Source organism: Dermacentor andersoni, chromosome 1 (genome assembly GCF_023375885.2).
Source record: "Dermacentor andersoni chromosome 1, qqDerAnde1_hic_scaffold, whole genome shotgun sequence".
Taxonomy (NCBI): Eukaryota; Metazoa; Arthropoda; class Arachnida; order Ixodida; family Ixodidae; genus Dermacentor; species Dermacentor andersoni.
In genome coordinates, this window is record NC_092814.1 from 66,401,921 (window position 1) to 66,429,369 (window position 27,449).

The 27,449-nt window shown below is 43.1% G+C and overlaps 1 protein-coding gene across 1 annotated transcript in view; it reads right to left on the reverse strand.

Annotated features, from left to right (window-relative positions):
- The window catches only part of LOC126545425 (CD63 antigen-like), a 48,048-nt gene extending 35,759 nt beyond the window's left edge, over positions 1-12,289 (reverse strand). The window contains exons 1-4 of the mRNA XM_050193301.2: positions 12,098-12,289; positions 8,540-8,725; positions 6,540-6,614; positions 3,158-3,253 (exon numbers count right to left, since the gene is read on the reverse strand). Of these exons, the coding sequence (XP_050049258.1) occupies positions 3,158-3,253; positions 6,540-6,614; positions 8,540-8,725; positions 12,098-12,163 (423 nt within the window). The 5' untranslated portion in view covers positions 12,164-12,289. The remainder of the gene's footprint in view (positions 1-3,157; positions 3,254-6,539; positions 6,615-8,539; positions 8,726-12,097) is intronic.
- Between the last annotated feature and the right edge of the window lie 15,160 nt (positions 12,290-27,449).

Sequence of the window (27,449 nt, forward strand, 5' to 3'; positions counted from 1 at the left end):
GGCTTACAGAGCCCACTATGACAACATTCACAGACGTCTATATATGATTGACCCAGACAGTAAATTCTGTTTGCCCCCGAAGCTTACACGGAGCAAAACATCATTGCTACACAGGATTCGGCTCGGCGTTGCTTTCACCCGTAGCTATGCACACCTCATCGGCCAATCGAACAGCCCTGATTGTGAACACTACCAGATGCCCGAAACACTGCAACACGTACTGTGCGACTGCCCAGCATATATGCTGGAGCGAAGGACGTTAGACAGTTTCCTAGCCAGCGTTGGCAGACAACTACTGTCGGAGGAAGCTATCCTCGGCCCATGGCCTGACACTGCAATTTCAATGCTTGCAACAAAAGTATTGTTGAAGTTTCTGCAGGACACCAAGCTCGACGAGTGGCTCTAGCGAGAAAACTGTATCATGTACATAAGCACTCACCACTTCTCTTACCGTCATCATCCATCTAAATACTTTCACTCCTCTTCCCTCTTCCCCAGTGTAGAGTAGCAGACTAGAGCGCACTAGCTCAGGTCGACCTCTCTGTCTTTCCTATCAATAAATTCTATTCATTCAAAGGCAAAGAGGAGGCCTTCCACCACATTCGCTCGTTAGAGCAAAAAGTGCTAGCTGTCGCCTTCAACGAAAAAAGGCACACTACGATCACGGACGTTTTCAAGCATTAAATTTCTGACATGCCCTACTGCTTCCAAATCGCAGTGTACTGTTCTTTTTCACTTTCGTTAGTTCGAACTTTCGTTAATTCGAACTGAAGCGGCTTCCTCTTGCGGTTCGAATTAACAAGCTTTTACTGTAGTTGGTAACATAATAAAACCTTAGAGCACTAAAAACACAAAGGACATAGAAAAAGAAACACACAACGCATGCACTCGCAAGTGTGTCTGGTGTGTTTCTTTTTCTAAGTCCGTGTTTTAGTGCTCCAAGTTTTTATTATGATATGATCCTGTTTCGTATGATTTTCCGGTGCCAGCATTCACAACCAAGAACAAAAAATGACCAAATACTGGTATGCTTCCATTTTGGCAGTTAATATGTTCCTAGAAAACTACCTTTCGGCACCAATGTTCACAACATCACCAAACTGTGACTGTATGATATGTTTTCTGGCTGCTAGATTCCACGTGAACAAGAAAAGGCGCAAGACGTGTGCAATCGAGAATAACCACTCGCCGCTGCAGATTCCTCGCAGTACACGGCTGTGCATCGCGTGAGACAGGCGACACCTCACAAATCCTGATGAGAAGAGGACATTGAGCACTAAAAACATTCCTCTAATGTATAATCATTTATGTCCTTAAAGGAGAACAGGCTTGTCCCAAATGTGAGGATGCGTGTAGCAGTAACAGCACATGTACTGATCAAAGTTAGTGCAAGGCCTGTTTAAGATTACTTTGGAGATATCGGAGTACCCTAAAAGGCTAACACAATAGGAAGCGGATGCGATAGAATAAACTTTTAAAGAAGCCAAGACTTGCATCCTGCAATAAATGGCAATAGAATACAAGAGTGGTGTTTTACACGAGCAAGCTACAGTCAAACGCCTTTACAACGAAAACCTGAGAGACTCAAATTATTCTTCATACAGGTCACTTCGTTGTAAAAGTGGCACGTCACACAGAATTATTCCTTCGTTATGCAGGTAATCGAATTGTAGAGGCACTCAACTGCATACCTAGGCCGTGTAGATAACTGAAATGCCTGCTGTGCTCTCATTTGAGCATTGTGAAGAGAGCACTCCCATGCATGAAAGAAGCTGTGGCCCTCGTACAGCACTGCTATTTTCCCAAGTTGCCAATGTTTGTGGATGCAGGTCACTTCAGACACAAACACCAAGGAATCAGCGAGGCACTGTCGCGCGTATTTTCGAAATACGATTTGCGCATTGCCCACATCCCGACCAGCAAGCTCCAGAACCAGCTCATGAATGTCAAAGACCGGTTACCTGTTGAATCATTCCCAGGAGTTGTGTATAAGATACCATGCACTGATTGCCACAGAGTATATAGTATTGGTGAAACAGGGAAGTTCTCCAGACGCCTCAAGGAACATAAACGTGATGTAAGAAATAATAGCCCCACGACGAACGCCATTGCCGAGCATGCGCATGAACATAATCACAAGATTGACTGGGACAATGCCACTGTTGTTGCCAAAGAAAAGAATGTGTCATCCCGACGGCTGCTAGAATCTCTAATCATTCAATCGATGCCAGCTACAATGAACCGGACACCAGGGACTATGCCTGCCGTTTACGCACATTCATTACGTCACGTGCTGGATATATAAGTGACGACGATTTCATGTCCAATTCAGTGAACAAGGACCCCGTACGCGGTTCCGAAACGTCAGATTATTCATCAGACTTGGTCAGTGACCGTAATCCCTTCATTTCCATGCCTGACCAGACGAACTTTCGTCGAACTCTTAATTATGTTAAACACCAACACAAACCTACAATACAATGCCGTTATGCGAGACCAGAAAAGTCCATACGGAACACAAGCATAATTATATTCCATGCTGCTCCTGTACTATAATGGGTGCATATTAAATTCAACAGCCATTCAACGCTAATGACAGTCATCTACCACTAACTTTGCTACACCTTCCTGGCACAATTCTGGCAGCAAAAATGTCAGATGTCAGATCCTAAGCTAGAGCAAATTGCAATGGTAGTTTTCAGTATGTTTGACTGATATGGCATGCAAAAGTGTCACTGTATGCACACACTTATTTTTGCCAGGCACTCGCAATGAAAGATACCAGTTGCACTTCAGCAAGCTGATCTCGTGTGATCACACGAATTATGCCATTGCATTGTGTCATACGGTTACTTGCTAAACAACTGTGGAAAGCACACCTTTATTTAGAATTTGTCACCTGTCTATTAGCACCACAGGCCAGCAATGGCACACTGAAAGTGTCCCCTATCCATTTGCCTAGCAGCCAGCTTGGCCTTGTTTCGCATAGACTATTGCAGATTTGGTCATGTTGATATTAGTATGCGCATTTATAATGAATTCCATCTAAAACAAAGGTATTTTAGTGCCAGGGGCAACTCTGCTACAACATTGTCCGACTAACATTACGCAAATGGACAAAGTATCTGCTGAGAAGCGCCAAATAACTGGGCCTTACGCTGCTCTGGAGGTCATCCCACAGATGCTGCACATCAGTGTCGTTTTGGTACTGCTCGATCGACTTTGTGGCTTCTGTCCTGATGGCATGCTCAATCTGAAAAAAAAAAAAAAAAGAAAACACATTAACAATGGACTTCCGTCGAATAGCAGCAAGGAGGTAATTTTATAAAAAAACTGAACGCATTTCGAAGTGAGAGGCATGAAGTAGCCACAATGGCTGTGTAGCATGCACCAAGTATACTAGTACATATTGCAGGGAGTCTAGGCAAGCCAAACAGGTACGCGAGCTGCCCACTTCACACCACACACAGACTAGCATTTAATTTACGTCCAAGGTTATCTTTTTTTTTTTTCTTTTTAATGAGTCAATACACTTAATGTTTGGAGGTAAACTAGGCCTCTGTGCAATAAAAGTGGCAGACTAAACTCATTCAAAGCTTTAATGTTCCTCTTGATGCACAGCTTGAATGAATGGTAAAAGTTCAATTCAAATTTCCGCAGGCCTGAATAAACGTGAGAATTATAATAGGGAGAAGGAAAATGTTTACTGCACCAGCAGACATTTATTTTGTGAGGAAATCTGTTACCCTTGTTTGTTTTTACCCAAAATCGGTGCAGAAACTAACTTTCTTGAACTTGCGTAAATGATTCCACACTTCCAACTTTGGGGAGCCTGCATGACACTACTTGAGGACAGCAAGAGCTTTATGGCCGACTTAGCCAGCATGGCAGCAGTTGCAACATGCTCTTTTTCGCCCGAATAAGCTCACTTTTCAAAACTAACACCTCAATTACTCAGCTGGATTTCAGTGAACTAGCCCCGATGTAATCCTTAATTCCAATGTATTCAGCAAGTTAACATCAACATACAGATTAACGGTAACATAATGTTCATTTTCAAGTCAAATTCACGCACTTAAAGGGCAACTCCAGCAAGTTTTTATCCATATTAGGATACTGTCATTTTCAAATGGCAGTGACCGTCCTATCACCAGTAGGGTGGTTTAATTTACTTAAAAACTCATTAATAATTTTAAATAACCAATAAATGAGGTATTGAAACTGAAACAGGCAGCTGCTTATGTGAAGTCATGATCAATCGCTGATGTCAGGTCCTATACTACTGTAATGTAAACACTAATCGCGTGCAAAACACTCAGTATGCATGGTGGTAACACCAAAAACGTGAAGCTGAAGATGTCTTCTGACAACACGAGGAGCTTTTCCAGCTCTTTTGAACTAGACAGTGGTGATTTCAGCGAAGATTTCAGTGAAGATATGAGCACTTAAGTATTGCCGTTTGCTTTTGACCCGCCGCCACTGAGCGATGCAGCTGACGTACTCAAGCTCAACGCATTGTGTTGTGGCAAGACGAAGAGAGGCACTGGTTATCACGTCTGTCCAAACTGCAATTGTCGACCGGTGTCTCACAGAAAAAGGAGCCAGCTTCGTCGTTTGTGGGCAAAGTGACGGTGTAGCCTCTGACATCACAATGGGTTGGGAACACGCAAATACAGTCGGGAACGCGTAACCAATCTTTAAAATTTATTTTCAGAAATACTAAATGACTTGCAGTCATATCGTTCAGCCCAGATGGTAAGAGTAACAGAGAAAGTATATTCAAAATTTTGCCACAAATTTTGTCACAAATTTCAAGGTATTTTCTCGTGCATGGACAGCTTTGCATCCCAAAATTGTCAAAACTTCCTAGGTAAAGCTGCAGGTTAAATTGGAATGAAATTAGTTCATTTTTTATCAATAATTAGCTGGGCCAGAACAGACTTAAGATACATGACTTCCCAGAAATCTAGTGAGGGAACTTGAAAGAGGTGACGACCAGTCACATTTTTGTGTATATTCTGGTTTACCAAGCCTACACTGACAATATGAGTATACTTTTTGATTTCCTAGAAACTTAATTTAGTGCTATGGCCTAACTTGCTGTTCCTCTATTAGTGTCCATTTAAAGCAAGTTTAAAAAGGACACTACTACTTGCATGCACTGTCATTTAAATTTAGGACACACATCATGAGACGTGGCCTTCCAGAGTAATATACCAGAGACTGTCCTGGCACTTCTTGTGCACTCTTTCAATACTGCCTGGGCTGAGCAGCAAAATTGATGAATATTTCAAAAATGAAATTTTGTGGATTTATTAAAAAGAAATTAGGTAGTCTTAAAAGGTGATTACCTATAAATTAGCATTATGTATAACTGCCCACAATGCTGTAATCTAATTTTGATGAGCTTTGGTTAGTTATTCTTGTGGCAGTTACATTTCCAGTGGCAAGGTAGGCCCACCTTGGCTTACCCCTCTGCAAACTGTCATGTATACTGCTATTGTACCTTTTCATAAAATTGTGTAGTTCTAAAAGAAAGAAACCTTTTTACATAAAACTTCCAGGTGCACTGCTCTAGTAACTAATGAACTTACTCTTCTGAACAGATTATGCAAGACCACGAAGCAATGAACCACACCAGTCACATGCCAATTTACACATTTCTGGACAGCGTGAAGAAAAGTGCAATGTATGTTAGGCACCCCACATGTAAAAAAAGTACTTTATATAGCATACTACAGTTTTGCAGTAAACAGTATATACTACAGTTTACATGCCTGCAATGCAAGGATTACTAATCATGCCAGTTATCACTTGCCTGATATTTGAAGAGCTTTAAAAGTGTAAGATTGATTTATAACGGAGCTAACAATGACAGAAGGTGATGAAAAATTAACATGCCTACAAATCAAGTGTCAATATGTGTGGTTGTTACTTAACTGATCAGCATGAAAAAAATCTTGAAATACGTGACTGGCCGTTTGTCGAAAAATTACGCACCATACTGAAAGGTCCTGAAATATTTTTTACCCAAGGTCTATTCCAAATCTTGACCAGCATTCTTGTTTTCAATTAATATGGTTTATTGTACCAAAGCCATACCTATAGCCTATAAATGGCTACTATGGTATAGTTCCAGAGTAGACTCATTTCAATATAGTCCAATAACATGCTTCACACATCTTTCTGTGTTACATTCTGCATTAACAAACAATATACAACCAGGGCTGTATGGTGTGTGTATGAATCACTCTTCTAAGCGTGCCAAGTCATCAGTGACGGTAGTTACATTAACCATTTGCTAAATGGCCAGTTAACTCAAGAAATCATCATCATCATCATCATCATCATCATCATCATCATCAGCCTGGTTATGCCCACTGCAGGGCAAAGGCCTCTCCCATACTTCTCCAACTACCCCGGTCACAGTCCAAGAAATATGACAGCCAAAAAAAAAATATATATATATATATATACCCCTTCGGAATTATGTAATGAATTTACTAAAATTGCTAAATATAAAAAATCTACCACTGTACCTTTGATCGGTAGGCATATGCGGCGATGGCTGCTCCCAGTTCACAGATCAAAATAATGGTCAGCAGCACACTGAACTGAAAGTTAAAAGAATGGTGCCATTATGCAACTGGCATTAACAAAAATGGTTGTTCAATACGTTCAATGCATAAAGTGCTGGGGAGAGAAGGGGGAAGCTTTCTTCGGCTATACAATATTCAAGTACACACAAACCAGATAATGAAACAGTCATGGACATTTCACTGGCTCCTGCATTTTTTCTTGGAGGACGCAATGCAAGAAAACTTAGTATGATGGAAAGACAGACACGGCACTATATTAAGTTTATTTGGCAAATACCAACATGCCCAGCAAACCATTCTTGCTGAGTTTCTTTTGACATTAATCACTAATATTACAATGGTGAAGCCCAATACAAGGACTCCCAATTACAGGTTATTAATTCAGAAAGAAAGAGGACAATTCTTTTTTTGTATTAATGCTGTGCACAGACGAATACGCCACAAGGTTTTGACATCCCATGGCAATGTTACCTACTGGGTCAAAATTGACAACACCCACAGCAAGGCATTGTGTGCGCCACTTCCCACGAATTACCTAAAACTTGGTGTACCACTAAAAACACCGGAAATTTTAAAGAAAAGTATCTTGCCTAAAACATTGTTATTATTTCATACCCACGATTACTTCCAGCAGAGACAAAGACAAGGCTAGCTGAAGCAGCATGCATTTATTCAGATATTGAAGTAAACATAGGTACACATTAATTTTAATTATGGGATTTTACGTGCCAAAACCAGAAATTGGTTAGGAGGCACACTGCAGTGGGTGACTCTGGGTTAATTTTGACCATCTGGGATTCTTTAATGTGCACCCAATGCACCGTACATGGACGTTTCTGCAGTTCGCCCCCATTGAAAAACGGCCACCATGGCTGGGACCTCGTGCTTAGCAGTGTAATGCCAAAGCCACTAAGCAACCATGGTGGGTAACATAGGTATGCATCTAAACCATATCACTTGAACAGCAATTTATTAACAGCAGCTAACTGCCTGCATATGTAAAAGCGTGGCAATTTCTTGCTCATCAGTGAAACAGTTGTATGCAAACAGACTACTGCAGCTCTAAAATGACCGTAAACAAAGTTGCCAGATTAAAATTGGAAAAAGTGGACAAATTACCTTTGAAAGATGCTGAATCCACAAACAAGTGACCAGAGTTGTAAAATTTTCATCATTCACCACGCAAATATTTTCACATAAAATTTCCTACGTTTACACATTGTGCAGGACAAATTGCAAGAGGTTGTGAAAGGACAGTAACACAATAACAAGTGCAGTGCAAAGTTTGCACTGCAAACTAATTGTGGGTTTAACGTCCTGAAACTAAACAGCGGGTTATATAGGATGCCATTTTTTGCTTCCCAATTTCTTACAAATATGCTAATGTACTTCCCCCCTTAAACAATGCCTTCTTGAAGGCCCGTAAGGTATTTTTAGATAAAATAAGAAATAATAGTAGAGGGCCCTGGAATAATTTTGGCTACCTGAGGTTCTTCGATGTGCACCTACACCCAAGTACTAAACATTTCTGCATTTTGCCCCTATTTAAATGCAGCCAACATGGCCAGGCAGCGAACCCACAACCTCGCGCACAGCGGCAGAATGCCATAGCCACTGAGTCACCACGGCGGGTGCATCTTCAAACACCTGTCACAGAAAATATGGGAGCAAATAGCTTGCCATCACGACCTACTCCTCCCTGTCAATAGTGTCATGGCTTGTGCATATAGGTAGTCTCTACTGTCTTTGTGGAAATAGGAACAAGATGACGTAGCCTAAGGAAGCAGTATTTGTGATAAGAAACAAAAATGATAAAACTCATCTCTGACAGGCAGAGCAATGCTATCACACAGTACTGCCTCCATCTTTTTGCAGTCACACAGTTCCATATCTGGGGCCATAGCAGTCCCAAAAAGGCTAGAAAAATCCTGAGTACGTACCGCCATGATCATATGGTAGTTCTCACGGATGGCACCGCAGCATCCCAGGAAGGCAAGCACAAAGACGAAGACCCCCAAGACCACAATGGCCACGGGTGCACCCAGGTAGCCCTCATAGAAAGGCTTCTGTGGGCTGAGGGCTGTGAGCACCACTGCACCGACAGCTATCAAGGCAATGCCGCAGAGCTGCCAGAGCCAGAAACATAATATTGAACACACACAAACTAAGAATGCATAAACAAAAACAAGTAAAAAGTTGCCTTCCTATTATGTTCTCATAAAAAAAAATGTTGCCAGCCACCTCAAACTAGCACAGAGCTACAAAGCAGTTACAGCAACTTTCACGTGATTGCAAATTTTGTCATGAAATCTTCCCCTGCCTTGCTGCTCCTGCAACTCCCTGGTTAGGGCTACATGTCTACAAGTTCAAGAAGAATTCATGAAGTTCATATTATCTGCACTATAAAGATGCAACAATGGTAGAAATAGGCATCAAAATGAGCACGTCTAGTTTTAGTGCAATATAAAAACTGTGTCCTATATAGTATCGCTATACAGCCCTAGGACATCAAAAGTAAAATAGCAGCACCCTTAGGAAAAGTTGGTTCAAGTAGGGGCATTGATTCACTTTCAGCATTTTAAGGGACAGGATAACTGATCCATGCAGAGCTGGTGGTAGTCTATGGTGACAAAGCCCCAGCTTCTGATGCTGTTGCAAAATGGCAAAGACAATTTCTATGTGGTTGAAGCCGGGACGATAAACCCCCTTGCCACCCCGTTGTCTACCCATGCCGTAAACATGGTAACAAAGTATAACGCATAACGTTCTGCTTATCTCTTTATGCAAGATCGTTTATTCTTCACACAATGGAATAACATACCATCACGCACAGCAAATAAATTCTTACCAAGCCTTGTTGCAGGAAAACAGAGCTAGCAGATTAGTTACTTACTGTTACAATACGTGCATATTAACATATATTGTATCATGTCTTGCAATTTCAAGAATTACTACATATACCCCCCCTATTCATATCTATTTCATGTTTCTACTGTAAACAATGTATTAACAGTTGCATTTCAAGCACTGGTGCTGTATTTTACATACAGCAGTTTGTGTTTCGCCCCCCCCCTTCCACCCTCGCATGAGGGCCCATAGGGGTATTGTAAAAAAAAAAAGTGGCAGACCATTACTTGATGGTGAACCACAATATTGATACACAAGTGGAGGCTGTAGTGCTTGCCGAGTGGCAGATAGTTGAACAAACAGTGCAGTAGGTTAATGTGAATGCAGGCTCAGATTAAACCTACTTGGATGAAAGCTGTAGTAGTGCAGTACACAAAATGATATCTGAAAGTGACTTAAAAGCAGAATAGCCTTTTTTTTCTCCACTCATTTACAATGTCAATATGCATTCCCTGAACAAGTACTTAACATTGCAATATGAGAAGACATGAACCTTAGTATGGGCTCGTCAATGCTGACAATTTTTTTTTCTGTCTACAAGTACAAAAAAAAATGCAATGCATGGCACAGGCCATGTTTTATAATTTTTTGCACCTTCCACAATAGCTTTCCTGAGTAATCAAATAAATAGCACAGAACTCAAGGTGGAGGAAGCTTCATTAAAGGGAGAAGTCACCCCCAAAAGTAGCACAAAGCTGCAGCCTCCACTTGTGCATCAATTTGTGGGGCCCTCATGCGAGGATATTGCACAAGGGGGGGCAGGGAGGTTGCGATACAAACTCATGCATGTAAAATACAGCACTAGAGCTCAAAATACAATTCCATCATGCATGTCTCAGTGCACTGGTCATCCGTTTAAAGTCTCATAACGTGCCCTGTCTGACTACTTTTTGCGGATCATTTTTCCTTCAAACAGCAAGCCTCTGGAATCACCTGCCCATCAGCCTTCCTAGATAAAATTACATTACACCTGTCATCACGAAGTAAATGTTACAATTTCCAATGTTAACCTCACCACTTACATAACATCCCTAAAATGGGGGTCCTTAAGAAAAACATAAAATGAATTTGTCAACTGCAAAGCCATCAAGCAAAAAAGGAAACCCATATGGTTTCCTCAGGCAGAAAGCTGTACAGTTGAAACATCTGTTCTGGTCCATAGCTTGATGCTATCAGAGGTGCTACTTTGGGGAGGGCAATTTTTTTCTCTTTTGTAGCTTTCCTGAAGTATACGTGCACACAAGCAATGCCATTTGTTATAAAATAAAAGCGTTAAAGCATGTGTTTACACAGAAGCAAAACTTGATAATATAGTCCATGCAATACAAACCCATGGGAAAGGATCACACTAGAAATTGGCTACATAGAGGAGTGGAAATTTTTATTCAAGTGCAGTGACATGTTGCACGGGGGCCTAAACTGCCTAAACTACTGCTAATCACCTTAAGCAAGGAAAGCTGCTACAATACCAAGGTCAATTACACAAAGGTTTGATAGCAAGCTTGGATTGAATAACTTATCGTGGACTATAGAAATTTTGCAGGAATGAGTTTTTGGTCCTACATAGAACAACCAAGCTTTGCGGTGGTACGGCTTCAGCGTAATCTCAGACAATTACGACGTCAAGACGCACCGCTTCAAAGCTCCGGAGCCGGGAAAGTTGGTTCCGGACGGCTGCACACGTAATTCAGATGGGCACAGTGTAAAATAAGCTAACCCAGAAGTGCATCTTGTAACAGGCAGACAACAAAATCAAACCGGCATCATTTGGCATTGCTAGTATACCAACGTTCAGTGCGATCCTACTGACGAAACGATAGGCAAGGCGAAAACCAGAACTGCGACCGCTGGGTGCAAAACAAGGTACGACGTCACACGAATGCCCAAAAGCGAACATCTTCGCGCCGAAACGTACTTTTCGTTTTCTACTGTGATCGCAGTACTGTGATCGCCCTGGGTCGCATATCTGACGTATGCGACCCAGGCCAAGACCGGCGACGAGCGTTACCACTTATTGCGACATTTCCCACAGCATGGGACGGATATACCGTAACGCAGGTAATACGCCCCTACAATGGCGCCTTTGAGCGTTCTTTTGCAACAGTGTCACAAGCTGAACTTTGAAGTACAGCAACATGTCAGAGGTACACAACTGCTTGCGCAGAACGCCTGTTAGGCGAGGAAGCCATTTAATGAGATTTCCGAGCATGTCATGATCCAGCTCCTGGAGCTGCATCTACGTTTACACAAAAAAGAATGTGCGCCGTCAACTTTTTCGGAAGCGCAAACAAGCACATATCATAATCTTGCACAAATGAGCATTATTTGTCTAAACGCGTACTTCTGCGGAAACCGGATAGACCAAAATAAAGGGGCAGTCCGTAGCGCGTACGAACTTGAAACGACAAAACGCCTCTGAAGGTGCAACAAAGCTAGGCTCATAGCGAAGACCACGAATGCTCGGAAATCATGTGTTGTACAAATCTCCCATTCTTGGTTACTTGTCATAGCAGCTACAACCTGATTTCTATCACTACGGCGCGCCCTGCCACAGAAGCAGCCCTAGAAAATAAGCACAAATCGGTACTTACAACAAATATGGCATTGAAGGCAAAGAGGAGGTACTTCACAAATCCCATTTTTGACGAATTCACCATGGTGAACAGAAGCAGTTAAGCTATCCCGCCGAGGAAACAAAAAACAGGAGAAGAAAGTTGCCACCCAACACGGAGCCTACTGCGGACGGAGCGTTAATGGCCTTCGCCTCTGCACGCAAGAGTTTAGTTTGTGTTCATCCGCGCGGTGCAGCTGCAGCGAGCGGAAAATGGGGCGCAATAATCGATAAACACTCGCAACTAAATGGTGCTCTCTGCACTACTTTCTTAAATGTATAGAATATGAATTAACTTTTCTGCACGTAAATAAAATATATATGATTTTTATGTTTTAAATAAGAAATATAAACCACCACAATATTAAGAACTATTTTCTTAGACTTTCCGGGACGCTGGCGTCTCTCGCGAGTCCCGCCTCACGCGCTGTGACGTCGGTTGTGCGCGAAAAGTTTCAACCCAAAGGGACATGAATGATAAGAGGGTGGTGAATCACGACGCGCGCATGTCGAGAGTCCACGTGAGTCTGAAGCATCAAGAGGAGTCACCCGTACAACGTCTGTCTCAGTGAAAACCAACGCTAGAAAACGATCAGCAATATTTGTGATACCGTTCGCTGGGCGTGTGTTCAATTTTTATTTCTCCATATCAGGGAGGAACAGATAAAATGTTTTCAAGTGATATAAGCGTGTTTGTGCAGTTCGATCTTAGGAAAATATTGTACTACTCTACGCAAGAAACGAATGAAACGCAAGAAACGACAATAGCAATAATCACAGTAATAAAAGCGCGCAGTATGCTGCGCTCTATTATTACTGGGATTATTGCTGTTATCGTTCATCTTTTTCTTTCTTTTAGTAGACGAGAGATGCTTCAGTGCGGAATCATATGGAGGGTATAGGTCGTCACGTTTCGACAGATCTGTCGCTATTGTTGTGGTCGATAACATTGTGATGAGCGCCCTGTGGCAGATGTCCGACGCGTGTTCTCCGCAGGTGTTCGCGATTGAGGGTTGCAATAAGCGAAGCTAGCAGCTTTAAGTTATTGCACCTCGATCTCTCGATTGTCGCTTGTACTAAGAAGGTAATCTTATTGCTTGTATTGCGTGCATCGAATAATGGTTCGCTTCTCCGTTTTAACCACTCTGTTTCGGCGTTTTAACGCGGTAGCGCTAGGGTCCCCGTGTCGTAGAAATCCCGGCGTCGGCGAAGCTGTCCGTGAGCAGCAGTTTCCGTCTATAATCAGGCGTATGTATATGCCACGCCATGCTATATGACATGTGGTATATGTGGGTTATATTGCCTCACCATTATATCATTAAATTTGCTCATACCTTGTCTTACACTCTTGACAAAGTTATTCCTCGGAACTTCGAGAATGACAGCACGCAAACAAATGTCATGAAACAAAACACCGACAGCGCATGCCATTTATGTTAAATCGTCTCAGAATTAAATATTGAAAGTGCGAAACAATAACGGAAACTTGAAAATGATTGGGTTATTTTTTTTTTCTTTTTTTTTTTTTTTGCGTGGCTGTATCACTACCTTCGGGATCAGCCTACGCAAGAAGCCGCGTTTTTACCAGAAAGCTCGGCTTCGTGCATAGCGTTCGCCGCCGGCCGTTTCCGGTAAACATTACGGTTACATAACCTGCAGTTGTCGGGAAGCGTGAGAAGCAGTCAGGGATCTTTGAATGCTATCGCGTTCCACTCTTAAAGGCGAACCTCAAGATGACCTCCAAGTTTTCTTAATTTGAGTCGTTTGCTTAGAACAGCCGTATTCCGATGGGGGCGGAGTGCAAAAACAGTAGTGTGCCATATTTCTAATGCATGTTAAAGAACCGAGGTTGTCAAACTAACCAGGAGTCCTCCGCTAAGTCGCTAACCGTTTCTCATAGGTTATCCATTGGCTTGGGACGTTGAACCCCTATCGATCGATGTTTGAACAGCATGTTAATGATTGCCCAGACTTGTAATGCGAACAAAGAAATAAAGCGCAGAAATTTTGCTCAGCATTGCCTGTAAACGATTTGCGCCTATGAAAGCTTAATTTTGCGAGTCAGAAAAGTAGAAACAGTTTAATTCTACGAGGAAACGCTGGATCTTGTGTGTGTGCGTGCGTGCGTGTGCACCAGCCGTGGTTGCTTAGTGGCTATGGTGTTAGGCTGCTAAGCACAAGGGCGCGGGATCGAATCCCGGCCACGGCGACCGCATTTCGATGGTGGCGAAATGCGAAAGTACCCGTATACTTAGATTTAGGTGCACGTTAAAAAACCCCAGGTGGTCTAAATTATTCCGCAGTCCCCCCACTACGGTGTGCCTCATAATCAGATCGTGGTTTGGCACGTAAAACCCCATAGTTTAATTTATGTGTGTTTGTGCGTGTGACTGAATTATTATTACTATTATTGTAGTTTATTAACTCTCTTACGAATTGATTTAGGACACATACTGCAGTTAACAAATTAGAACCGTGTGAGTGTCTTTTAATGGGAAAGGCGAATAATTTATTTGTGTTTGTGCGTGTGACTGAATTATTATTACTATTATTGTACTTTATTAACTCTCTTACTAATTGATTTAGGACACATACTGCAGTTAACAAATTAGAACCGTGTGAGTGTCTTTTGATGGGAAAGGCGAATAACTTATGTGTGTTTGTGCGCGTGACTGAATTATTATTACTATTATTGTAGTTTATTAACTCTCTTACTAATTGATTTAGGACACATACTGCAGTTAACGAATTAGAACCGTGTGAGTGTCTTTTAATGGGAAAGGCGAATAATTTATGTGTGTTTGTGCGTGTAACTGAATTATTATTACTATTATTGTAGTTTATTAACTCTCTTACTAATGGATTTAGGACACATACTGCAGTTAACGAATTAGAACCGTGTGAGTGTCTTTTAAAGGGAAAGGCGAATAATTTATGCGTGTTTGTGCGTGTGACTGAATTATTATTACTATTATTGTAGTTTATTCACTCTCTTACTAATTGATTTAGGACACATACTGCAGTTAACAAATTATAACCGTGTGAGTGTCTTTTAATGGGAAAGGCGAATAATTTATGTGTGTTTGTGCGTGTGACTGAGTTATTATTACTATTATTGCAGTTTATTAACTCTCTTACTAATTGATTTAGGACACATACTGCAGTTAACAAATTAGAACCGTGTGAGTGTCTTTTGATGGGAAAGGCGAAAAGTGCAGCGCCGTAACCGCCTCTCGTGAGTGGGAATTCGCAAGGCATGTGCACTCATAAAGTTTTCTTAGGCTGCCACCAGTTTTGGGATATGGGCTCCGTTTCCCGAATTGTGCGAAGTGTTCCAGTCGAATTTGTCCTGCACTGCTTAAGAAATCGTTTTGTTAAAGAATTGGAACAACAGTACATTTTGTCGCAAATTTGGCGGCAGTTATCTCAATACTGGTGCTAGGTTGAAAATTTGTTACGAGTGAACGTGCCTTGAAAATTCACCTACCTCAAACCATATCAATACCAAGATGCGTTCTAAAGTGATCGGTTGAAAGTTATAGAATGAACATTTTCCAATTAGCTTTGTATATACTATATATGGCTTCTCGCGCAAATAACGTGTTCCTCCTGAGGTAACCAACTTTGAGCAGTAAAATTCTTCGATCTGTCAAGCGATATCTGTCAGCTAGCTGCTGCTGCCTCCACCGCTATCCTCTAGGGTTGCCTACGGTCCCAGATATGGCCCGACTGTCCCAGGATTTTATCAGAACGTCGCGTGTCCCTATACTTGACCCTGTCGGGGCAGCTTTTTGTCCTGGATGGATTGTTGGTGAAATTTAGAGCAGGGTTCCCCCAGCACAAAGCGAGTGCGCTACCTGCGTTGTTAGCTGTAATTAAATCTACAACCTCCTATAAACTTAACTGAATTGGTTCTTTGTTAGCGGGCGTCCCAACTGTAAGAGCATGCACTCTCTATCGTGAAATAATTAACTTGCCGAGAAACGACAGAAATAAAATGCGCGTGGACATGTTATCTCAAAGTTTGATTTCAAAGTGACAAACTATTTCTCATAATATTTGATTTCATTCTTGTAAGGAGAATCAATGCACGCAGCTAAGAGCTAAGACAAGTATCCTTTTGAACTAAGCTGTCAAGAACAAAATAAGCCAAGTGCTCATTTTACCACCGCATTACACCCCTTTTAATTCGCTCTAACTTGCTTCCCTCGACCCGACTTTCTGTGAAAGAGCTGTAAACTCGTCTATATACTATCTGCTCTTAAATGATAATAAGTCACTACGAGTATACTTGCAAATTTTATGTCCTCGCTTGCCTATCATGTCTAGGAGGGCCAAACTAAGAATGGTAGGGGCCTGGCTGATGAATCTCTGTACGCCCACCTCCAGTCGCCATCTGAAGACGTTAAAAACTGCCTGAAGAGAGAGACAGAAAACGATAAATGAAAGGCAGGGAGGTTAACCAGGACTGAGCCCGGTTGGCTACCCTGCACTGGGGGAAGGGAAAAGGGGAGGGAAAGATCAAGAGAAGAAGAGAAAGTACGCTCGCCGACGTAGTAACAGTTTTCTACTCTCTCTCTCTCTCTCTCTCTATATATATATATATATATATATATATATATATATATATATATTACTGACGGTCACTAAATCTGGTAGCTTTCAAAAACCGCAACAACGCTTTTGTGACCTTTCGTAGCTGCGATATGCGAGGCCACGGTCGTAAGATCTTGATCAAGGTGAATGGTTTTCTATCCAACTGATTTAGAGCTGTGCAGAGGTCACGTCTTTCATTTTCAAAAGATTGGCAGTAGCACAGTAGGTGTTCTATAGTCTCCTTGACACCGCAAGCATTGCACTCGGCGCTATCAGCCATTCCAATCAAACATGCACAGGCTTTGGTGAATGCAACTCCCAGGCGTAAGCGGCTCAGCTTTATTTGCTGACTTTGCGGAAGCCCAGGTAGCAACCACAGTTGCATAGCTTGGCCAAGAGAATGCAATCGATGGTGGGTGAATTCAGGTGTGTGCCACTTATTCAATGTCACGTGGATAAGGGGGTACAGAAACAAGGTTTGCTCCTTCGTGGCTTCTTATAGCAGCTTCGTCGGCGAGGTCGCTGGCGGAGACACCGCAATGACCCGGCAGCCACTGAAACACGACGTCGTGTCCTTTCGCGATGGTGGTGCGTTTCTCGTATCTCCGACAGGAGTTGTTCACAATACCCGCGACGAAGAGCTGACAAAGGACATTGTAGGGCCGCCTTCGAGTTGCAGAATACTGCCCACCGATTAGCCGGTTGGTTGTTAATATAATCAACGGCACTTCTCAGGGCAACAGGCTCCGAACCGGACGATGTTGTCAAGTGAGAAATCTTGTATCGGATGCTTATTGATCGTGATGGTACAACCACTGCGCCGGTGGAGCTGGTTTGTTTGGAAGAGCCATCTGTATATATGTGGACTCGGTCGAAGCAGAAAGTGCAAACAATCCCGAGTTGTTTGCTTCAAGGCCAAGGAATTGCCTTAAGGGTTTCTTATCTTAACATTCACGGCTGCGTTTAATCATTTCTTACACTTGTGCACTCATTTTTGCGAACACACTTTAGTATATATTGCCCTTTCTCCCCGCTACATTTGTGTTTTTTATTTATTTATTTTTTTAGGGGTAGGGAGTGTAGTTGATGTCTTGCGGAGGAGGGTTTATGCTTATAGATATGACCCAGGACACCACAGTCGCAACCACAATCGAGTGCTGGTACCCTTGTAAAACGATACCATGGTGACCCGACTCCAACACACAAAGACCCCTTGGCAAATTATTATTATTATTATTATTATTATTATTATTATTATTATTATTATTATTATTATTATTATTATTATTATTATTATTATTATACAGTACTCTATCCTGTTACTAAGTATGGAGAAGCGATAAATGTATACACCCCAAAAATGTTTAATGATTTGTTTGATGAATTCTTTTCTGCAACTTCAAAAAAGCAGCTGAAGAAATTAATGATGAGAAGTTGAATTATTGTTCTGATTCGTCATTTTAGTTATTTACGCTTTTGTCTCTTTATTTGCTATGTCATTGTCTGTTAACTACCAACTATTCATCTGAAAGTTGGTAAAAAATGTGCTGTTATGTAAACATCGCTGTACCGACTCTGCTGGGCCTAGTCGCACAAGCTCCCATAGACGCCCGTGTTTTTGTTTTTCTTTTGGATGTGTATAAATAAATAAATAAATAAATAAATAAATAAATAAATAAATATTATAATTGCAAAGAAATTCAGAAGCTGAATGAGACTGTCCGTGCTTAGGCTGAGATATTGCAACAATTGCAGCATGATCAAAATGAATCTGAACGGCACAGCAGAAAGGCGAATTTGGAAACTCGTGGTTTGCCGTTTGCCGATAAGGAAGATTTCAAGAAAATACTGAATGATCTTGCTGAGAAAATTGATTTACCTGAATTTTCTGTTGTCCACCGTCTTTCTGGCAAAATAGACACTATCCCTACGGTGTTAGTTCGTTTCTCAACGGTAAACACGAAATAAAACTGGATCAAAGCTCGTGGAAAACTTCGACAGCTCCGCGAATCGAGACTGCTTCCGAAGGTCTAGTTCAACGACAATCTAACCAAGGCAAATCGGCATCTGTTCTGGCTTGCCAGGGCCGTAGCCAAGCAACACAAGTACAAGTTCGTTTGGGTGAGAAGAGGCAAAATCTCCACTAAGAAGGACGAAGACTCTCCACTCATTCGCATTAGTAATGAAACGGATGTTGAAAAAATCCAGTGAATATGACTCCGTCTATTTTACTTTAATTTCCGAAATTTTGAATGTTTAAGCACAGCTTGGGTCCGAATTCTGAATTAGACTTTACTTTGGTCAATACAAATATTCGCAGTCTACGTGAATACTGGGATGCGTTTAGAAATATTGCAGAAGATGCGACAAATTTCGTAGATGTATTTGTGCTAACCGAAATAAATATTCCCGAATCAAGCGCACAGTTCTTTGTAATAAAAAAGTTACAGTACAGAATTTGTAACTCGTTCGCACCGCCGAGGGGGTGGAATTGCAGTTTTTGTGAACGAAAAATACACTGTATCATGCATTGGTGTAGATTTCACTCTTGCGGAAAGCCTGTGGTTAAATGTAAGCTTTTTCCAGATTACTCTTACTTTGTTAGCGATCTACCGGCCTCCCGCAAACAGTGTCAGTCGCTTCATATTAGAAACTGTTTTGAAGCGTTTCGGCTATGAGGAGGTGTTTTGCCTCACTGGTGATTTAAATATTGACGTATTATACCCAGGCAAAACTCAAGTGTCCGATTATTTATCTGCCCTTTCTGCTTTTGGTCTCGAAAGCATGGTCACCACCTTCACCCGTGAAGAAGTTGTGAACGGCCGAACAACGCATTCTTGCTTAGACCCCACTGTCTCTGCATTATCTCCACAGTGTCTTACGTTATGGCATTACATTGTTCGGCTTTTGCTCTTCTCGATGGCAGTGTCGAATTGACAGAATCCTAAAATGTATGTTGAAGTCCATTGCGTATAACTCTTCCTCGGCTGACAATGTGAACTTGCTTATACATCTGGGTCTTCCGTCATTTAAAACTTTGTTCACTCAAACGGTTGTGGTAAGACATTTTTGGAACCATGAATTGGAACAGGAATATATTGTTACCCGCGCCCTACGGAAAACATTGCGTTTTATAGCACCCTACTGCAACACAAAATTTGGTAAAGCTAGTAGGTATGCTTATGTGCCGAGAATACGTAATGACCTACCTGATCATATATTTACTGCAACCACGAAACGAAACTTGAAAAAATTGTTGACGGCCCTATAAGCTATGTATCAACTAAATACTGTTCTATTTTTCTAGTTTTTTGTATTTCTGTTGTCACTGATTTCAGCTGAGTTTCTGTTTCATTTTGTCGTTGTGATGAGCTTCACCAGATTTTCATTGCTGCACATGTTGCCAATTTGCTGCCATGATTTGTGACCAATAAACTCCAGAGCAGCACGGATAACTGCGAGTTCTGCAGCCGTCGATGATGTAATGTGAGAGGTCTTGAATTGGATGGTGACAGATTTTGCGAGAATTGTCACTACTTCAGCTGAACTTTTGGAGGAGACGGAACCGTCCGTGTAAACGTGGGTGTGTTCTCTGTGCTTTTCATGTATGAATGAAAGCACGATTTGTCTGAGGGCGAAAGATGACATCTCCGTTTTCTTTTTGATGCCGGTATTGACAAGAAGGGCTTGGAGTGGATGCAGGCACCACAGCGGTATATAAGGTCGTGCTGCAGGCATGAAGTTCGACCGTAAAGCTCCATGGTTGGCGGTAAAAATCCTGCTAAACGCTGAACAAGGTCAAGCGAAAGGAAGGGAGGCGAGATAATGCGGTGGAAGTCGGGCGAAGTGCCTGATGTGTATCCTTAAACGTCGACTTGAATATACGTATTGATTGGGTGGTCATGCGCGATGGCTACTGTGGCTGCCGTAGTTGCACACCTTGGAAGGCCAAGACATATTCGCAGAGCTTGAGCTTGCACAGAGTGGAGGGCACGGAGGTTGGTCGTACTGGTCCCACCCAGTACAGGTAAGCTATAGTGTAGGAGACCCAGGAACAGTGCGTTATAGAGTTGGGGCATCGCACCCGCAGATCACCTGACTACTTTCCCGCAAGAAATGACATGGGTGATCATGACTAGTTTACTTTTAGGTAGGATAAATGAGGACTCCAGGAGAGGTTTCGATCTATTATCACTCCTAGAAAGCGGTGCGTCTTGTCGTAGGTAATAGGCTGTCCATTAATTCTGACAACGTACGGTCTCATTGCTTTGCGCGTAAAAGCGACCACAGAGCACTTCTCGGAAGACACCTCCAGACCTCGTGCTCGAAGATAACCTGACGTTATGTATATTGTGGCCGCTTTTTGGAATCTAGCGTGCACCTGGGGACACTTCACTCCTGATGACCAAATGCATATATCGTCTGCATAGATCGACACATGGACAGATTGCGGAAGGGTATGAACCAGGTCGATAAGCACGAGGTTAAATAGAGTGTGGCTCAAGACTCCACCTTGCGATAGGCCACGGTAGGTGTTGTGTTGTGATGACACAGCATTCTCTGTTTGCACAAAAAATGACATATCCTTTAAGTAGCGAATATCTATAGGAAAGTAAGGCCGCCTAGGCTGACATCGCCCAAGTCGTCCAGGATGGTTCAATGAGTTATATAGTCATAAGTGCCTTTAGCGTCCAGGAACATCGCTGCTGACACTCTCTTTAGGCTTTTTTCGTGCTGAACAGACGAGACAAGATCTATAACGTTCTCTATAGAAGAGCATCCGCGTCGGAAGCCTGCCATAGCGTCAGCGTAGATCACGTGTTCTAGATGCCACTATAGAAGTGTCAGCACCATCCTCTCCATCAGCTTTCCTAGACAACTGGCCAGAACAATGGATCTACAAGACGCCACGTCTATAGGTGATTTGCCTGGTTTGAGCAGAGGCACAAAGTGGCTGGCCTGCCACGCAGCAGGATCCCACTCCTTCACGCCATGAATTGTACACGACTAGAAGAGCATGCCGGGCTGTTTGACCGAGGTTGCCAAGGGCTGCGTATATGTCCCCCCTCAGGCCGAGGCTATGAGGGACGTCTGCACGCTGGCAACGCCGCTTGCAACTCCTCGAAGGAAAACAGATTGGCCATGCGAGAATCCCGCGAGATTCGAATGTCAAGGGGATCATGTGTGGGTAACGAGGACGGTTGACCAGCAACCTTCAAACAAAAGTCTTCCGCTATGTCGATCTCTCGACGATATTGGGAGAGAGCCAGGCATTTGGGGGGGGTGGCGTTGTTGGGGCGATCTTCGAAGACCGCGCACCGTTCTCCATATATGTGACAGGGGTTTATGTGGATCAAGGGAATCACAGAAAATCTTATACCTTAGAGATTGCAGTGAGTTGATCCGACGCTGGATCTTCTGCTGTATGTATCTCGCCTCCCTTAAGCCGTAGATGGACTTGGTGCGCCTGTACCTTCGTTCCGCGCGACGGGGAATTGCTCGGAGCCGCTCCAATTCTGCTTCAAATTCAGAAACTTTAGGAATAGGTCTAAAAACTCTTGTGGCTTTTTGAGGAGCGTCGTTAATTAGCTCTTCGATGTTGCCAGGTAGACAGTGTTGAATTTTTGACAATTCTTCTCCATGAGTAACGTGTATTTAGGCCAGTCGATGCGTTACATTACAATAATCATGCCAGACTTTATGGGATGGATGCAATGTTTCATGCTTGTGGCGTGTGTTTCGGACAAAAATATAAGAAAAGACGTCACTTGAGAATATAACATACACACTTCGCCCTCTGGATACACGTTAATTAAGTAATCCAAGGTGATAAAAATTAATCCGGAGTCCCCCCACTAAGGCGTGCCTCACAATATCAGATCGCGGTTATAGCATGTTAGACCTCAGAATTTAATTTTTAGCGCTTCGCATAGGTGCATACATAGGTGCACATATAGGTTCATGCACTCGCTCTTGACTTTAATGTGCGGTGAGCAATTTTTACGATTCTCCAACAGGTGCTGGCGGTGTGTTTAATTTAGCTATATCTTTAAAGCCAGTGTTGTTGGAAAATACCAAAAGCACAGTGCATACATCGGCCGAAGACGCGATGGCGCTGGGCCGTTTTTTCAACATATTCCAAAACATATTTCTTTCGTGTAGCTCAATTTTCTTAGATGTTATTTCTATTATTTTTACACCTGCGTCGAAAAAAAGTTTAGGTGTTATATTCACGGGATGTCTTTAGTAGGGTATAAGCTCTGATAAATGCCATTTTTGTCTCCGAAGTGGGACATGATGTAGCGACGTGACTCGTATACGTTGTACGGACATGGCGTTTTCATTGGATAGCACTTTCAGCCTAAGTTCAGCATTGGGCCTATACAAGCATAACGGTCGTATATTCGCCAGTGAGAGCGGCCTCGGGCGACTTGCGGCACTGAGTGATTGTCACGCGCTCGCCTCCCGTGACGCTTCATTCTCTTGCTGTCCAGCACTCCATCGCACCCGGCTGTGCGCGCTCGTAGGAAAACCGACTCGGGCTGCGCCATTCGTTGCGCACCTCACAGGTTGGCCATTCAGTGACAAGACCTGTAGCTAGCGCCTCACGTTGTCGCCGCTACTGCGCACGTTGAAGGGAGCGGAGGGGGGGAGACGGAAATCCGTTCTGGATTTCATTTATTACGAAGGCCTCCAAGCATCGTGCGACGCTTTCTTCCTATCATTATTTTGTTCTTCTTCCGTCGCTCTTTTCCTCTTTGCCTATCGGCGTATGAAAGAAAGTTAGAAAAGGGCAAGGTACCATGGCATGCATGCCGCTGGCTGAAATGAGAGAAAAGTGAGCGAGCCGCTTTCAGAGAGCGCCCTTACGGTGAGCACACTGAACCAGTTTTGCCGCTCTCTGTCTGTAGCGCTGACCGGCCTTGTTTTGTTTGGAGAGCACGCAGCGAGTCCTCAGGCGCAGTGCGAGCGGAGAGAGAGACAGAGAGAGAGAGATAGAGAGAGCTCTTCTGCGTCGGACGCTGTGCAGTATAACGTGCCGGCAGAGGTGTGTCCGCCAGCGGGTGTGGGGACCGGGACTTTCAGAGCCATTTCACCCCATCCTCAGCTCCGCGAACAGCAAGGCATCCTGCCCTTTCCAAAACGACTCCTGTCCCTCCCGGGTGCCCCGGCTCAAATCCACGCGCAATCGTTCACGGCACACGCATGCATGCGAGCGGTCAAAGCACGGCAGTGCATGGGTGTTCTCTGTGGTTCAGGTTGCGTCCCCCCATGCAACAAACAGTTCAACGCACAGTTTCCCTGCGCGAGCAGGAGCTGTACCGTAACACTACCCAAGTGCGCAGCTTTCGCATCTCTTGAGTGTAAGCGCTAAACGTCGCGGTCAACGAGTGTATATAGACAACCTCAGCGTTGGAGTGTAGGTATCATGAGCTATGCACACAAATTTTCTAACAGTATCTACCAGCAAGATCAGAAAACGTTGATTTGGTATACCCTCAGAACAGTTAAACGCATTTGACGTATAACAAGGGCGTCAAATCATCGGCACCACGCGAAAAAGCAGCAAAATTGTTCGTAAGATAACAAACGAAAATGGCGGCGCGTATGCGTGGACCGAAACTCAAATCCTCTATACGCTCATACCCGTGAACACTAAACTGCACTTCCAAGCTTCAAGCTGCACTGCAAAGACGAGTCCAGTTGTCGAAACGCTGGTTCCCGTGTTTACCTTGTTCTCGCTTTGCTCATCTTTATCTACTTGTGCCGCAGAATTCAGACGCTATGAAGTGCTGAGAAAGAAACACACACACACAATGACCAGCTGGTTCGGGAGATTATTGAGGCAGCCGAGATTGCCAGACTTCGTGACCAATGTCTTAGCACGCCGTCCTTGTTGCTAACGAAAAAGAACTTGAGCTTTCGCATGTACGATCATTAGCTTGAGTGCGAAAAAGTGCATGTTTCACATAATGTGCAATGACGTGTCTGTGACACGCATGGGCAAATGTATAAGAAGCCGTGTTTCTTTCAAATAAACGTTGTTGAAAGTCAGCGCTTGGTGTGGGGTCGTCTTCCCATCTCGTGTCCCTTCTACGTTTTGCGTTGTTAACACCAGGATATTTATCTAGATATAGAAATTCTTATCTCTCCTTATAGACAGACAAGAGACGTCGGGCTTTTTATCACCCTTCTGTGCAATTTGCTCAAGATTACACGCCAGTGTTCCGGCCGTTCGAAGTGCAAAAGACTGCGCCGTGTTTACGAGCTTCGTACGGCTCATCATTGGTTTTTCCCTGATGATCTGTTTGCTTTGCCGGAAGGTCAGCGCCTGCGCAAATGTATTCTTTTTTTTTTGGGGGGGGGGGGGGGGTTAACGAGCGCAGATCTACTCATGGATTGCGACTTCTCCTTCGCATGCATTGCGGACATTGTTCCTGCTAATGTTCGTTTACCTTGATAAACCAAGCATGGAGCAAACTTCGCTGACAACGCTGATATGTAGAGATAGAATGTCCAGCACTGTGTGTTCATATATTTTCATGCCCTGCGCGTGATGTAACAACAACAACAACAATAATAATAATAATAATAATATTAATAATAATAATAATAATAATAATAATAATAATAATAATAATAATAATAATAATAATAATAATAATAATAATAATAATAATAATAATAATAAGTCGCAGTTCCGCCCGAAAGGCGAAGCATAGATTGCGATCGTCACTTAGTGGACAGCTATACGATATAAGGAGAGTGGTTTTATCGGTCGTATAAACGCGTAAACATAGACATACTAACTAAATTAACAAGCATGGTGTCACGCGTGCATAAGCAAGCATGACTCGCTGACTGCGGAAACTCGCTGTCAAGACGCTGCAGCGAGGAAACGCAGCAGGATGTATTCACCTTTGTGCTGCTGCTCGCATCAACGCGAACTAAGCCGCGTAAACACAGCGCAGCGCGGACTCTTTACCCGTCGTAGATGGCTTTCAAGATACGGCAACCCGGTCGGATGCGAGCGGCTGTGTGTTTTTACGAAGTGAGTTCTCAATACTTACTCAGTTCATGCCAGTTCGAGCCCAATGAATACTGTAGCGTTGTTATATGTAAGACATAGTAAAGAACTATGTCTGTTTTTGTTTCCTGATTCCTATGTTTGTTCCCGAATGCGTACTGTTGCAATCGTGACGTTAAGAACTGAAAGCAGTACTACAAATACGGTTAATTACGTTTTCTATTATTCACCCAAACTGCGTTGCTCATGCTGTTTTTATGGTTGCACAACGTGTGCTTGTTTTTCTTAGCTTGCAGTGTATAATTCTTTTCTCGAACTTGCCTCATGAATTCCTTGTTACAACCCCCTCCCCCCACTTCGTTTTTCCTTTCCTCCTCATTCGTACGCTGTCCTCATTGTTTCGCTGGAGCGCAGATTGTACAGGGGTCAGGGCCTCAGTCAGGCGCATGCTAGCGCCTTTAGTCCTGACCCTCCTGGTTTTCTGTAAGCAAACTGGAAGAATTTGTGAATAAAAAAAAAAATGTGCTCGCAGCCAATTTGCTCTTCTTGTGAATCGGCAGAATATATATATATATATATATATATATATATATATATATATATATATTCCGGCACAATATGTAGTCTAATGTTCAGAAAAGTCATTAATAAATTAACGCATTTCTTACTGTACGAGCGCTACATCTGTATCAGCCGTCAATCTAGCTTGTATAGTAGTAAGAAAAGACGATAACTAAGTCCTTTAGGTGTAATTTAGACGATTGCAAGTACAGGATAACCGGAGTCTCTCGGTCACCCACACACACACACAACGTGAGAGAAACAGATGCGGTAAATTGGATACAAAGGATGAAAACAGTAAAGTAAATAGATCTTTCTAAGCACAGCATACAACAAATCAGAAAAGAAAATTTGTCCGGCAACAAAAAGGGAGATGACCCAGCACATTCTAAAAAAACGCGAAGGTATCTATCCAGTCAGGAGCGCAGTGAACGTCCACATTCCAGAAGCGCTGGGATTCAAAGCTGATAAAAGCGTTAACCGGTCAGCGGTCGAGATACGCAAGGAGACGATTGGGATTTTGGTGAAAAAAAAAAAGAGGGGATGAGTGGGGACTGGGAAGATATAGAGATAGGCAGAATGCTGGATTGAAATTGATGTAGCAAAACTTAACTAGGCAGGTCATTTGTCCCAACCCTAATTCAAAGGGGATGTCATTAGCGTTCATCATCATCGTACTGAGTGCAGTGCAGCGTCTTCAAGAGTTACTCATCCGACCCCCTTCCATCGTCGCGGCCCTCGGCTTTCTTCTGTACTTGTTTTGCTCTGCGCGTCTCTGCAACGTGCTCGATCTCCTCCCGTTTCTTTTTTTTTTTTTCTTTTTTCTTTTTTTTGCTCACGACCGCGACTGCCTGTGTGATCAATGTACTGGGGCGTCTGCGTGCTATTTGGTTACTGACCCGGAGTTCCCGGTTTCAGCTGTCAACTGCAGTGGCCGCATTTTGTTGACCCCGACACGCTGCAAGCTTCTAACTACAAAGGTCACATGAGGAGTGAAATCTAACCGGAGCTTACGGCTAGCTGCGCAAGTACAGTACGTGCAGATTTTCTAGCCGGTCAAAACGCGTGAGCGGCCCTGTTGTTCTTAATACGCCTGCACTGCTTTCTTCGATTCAGGGTCATTGACGCTTGTTCGACAAGGTTGCTG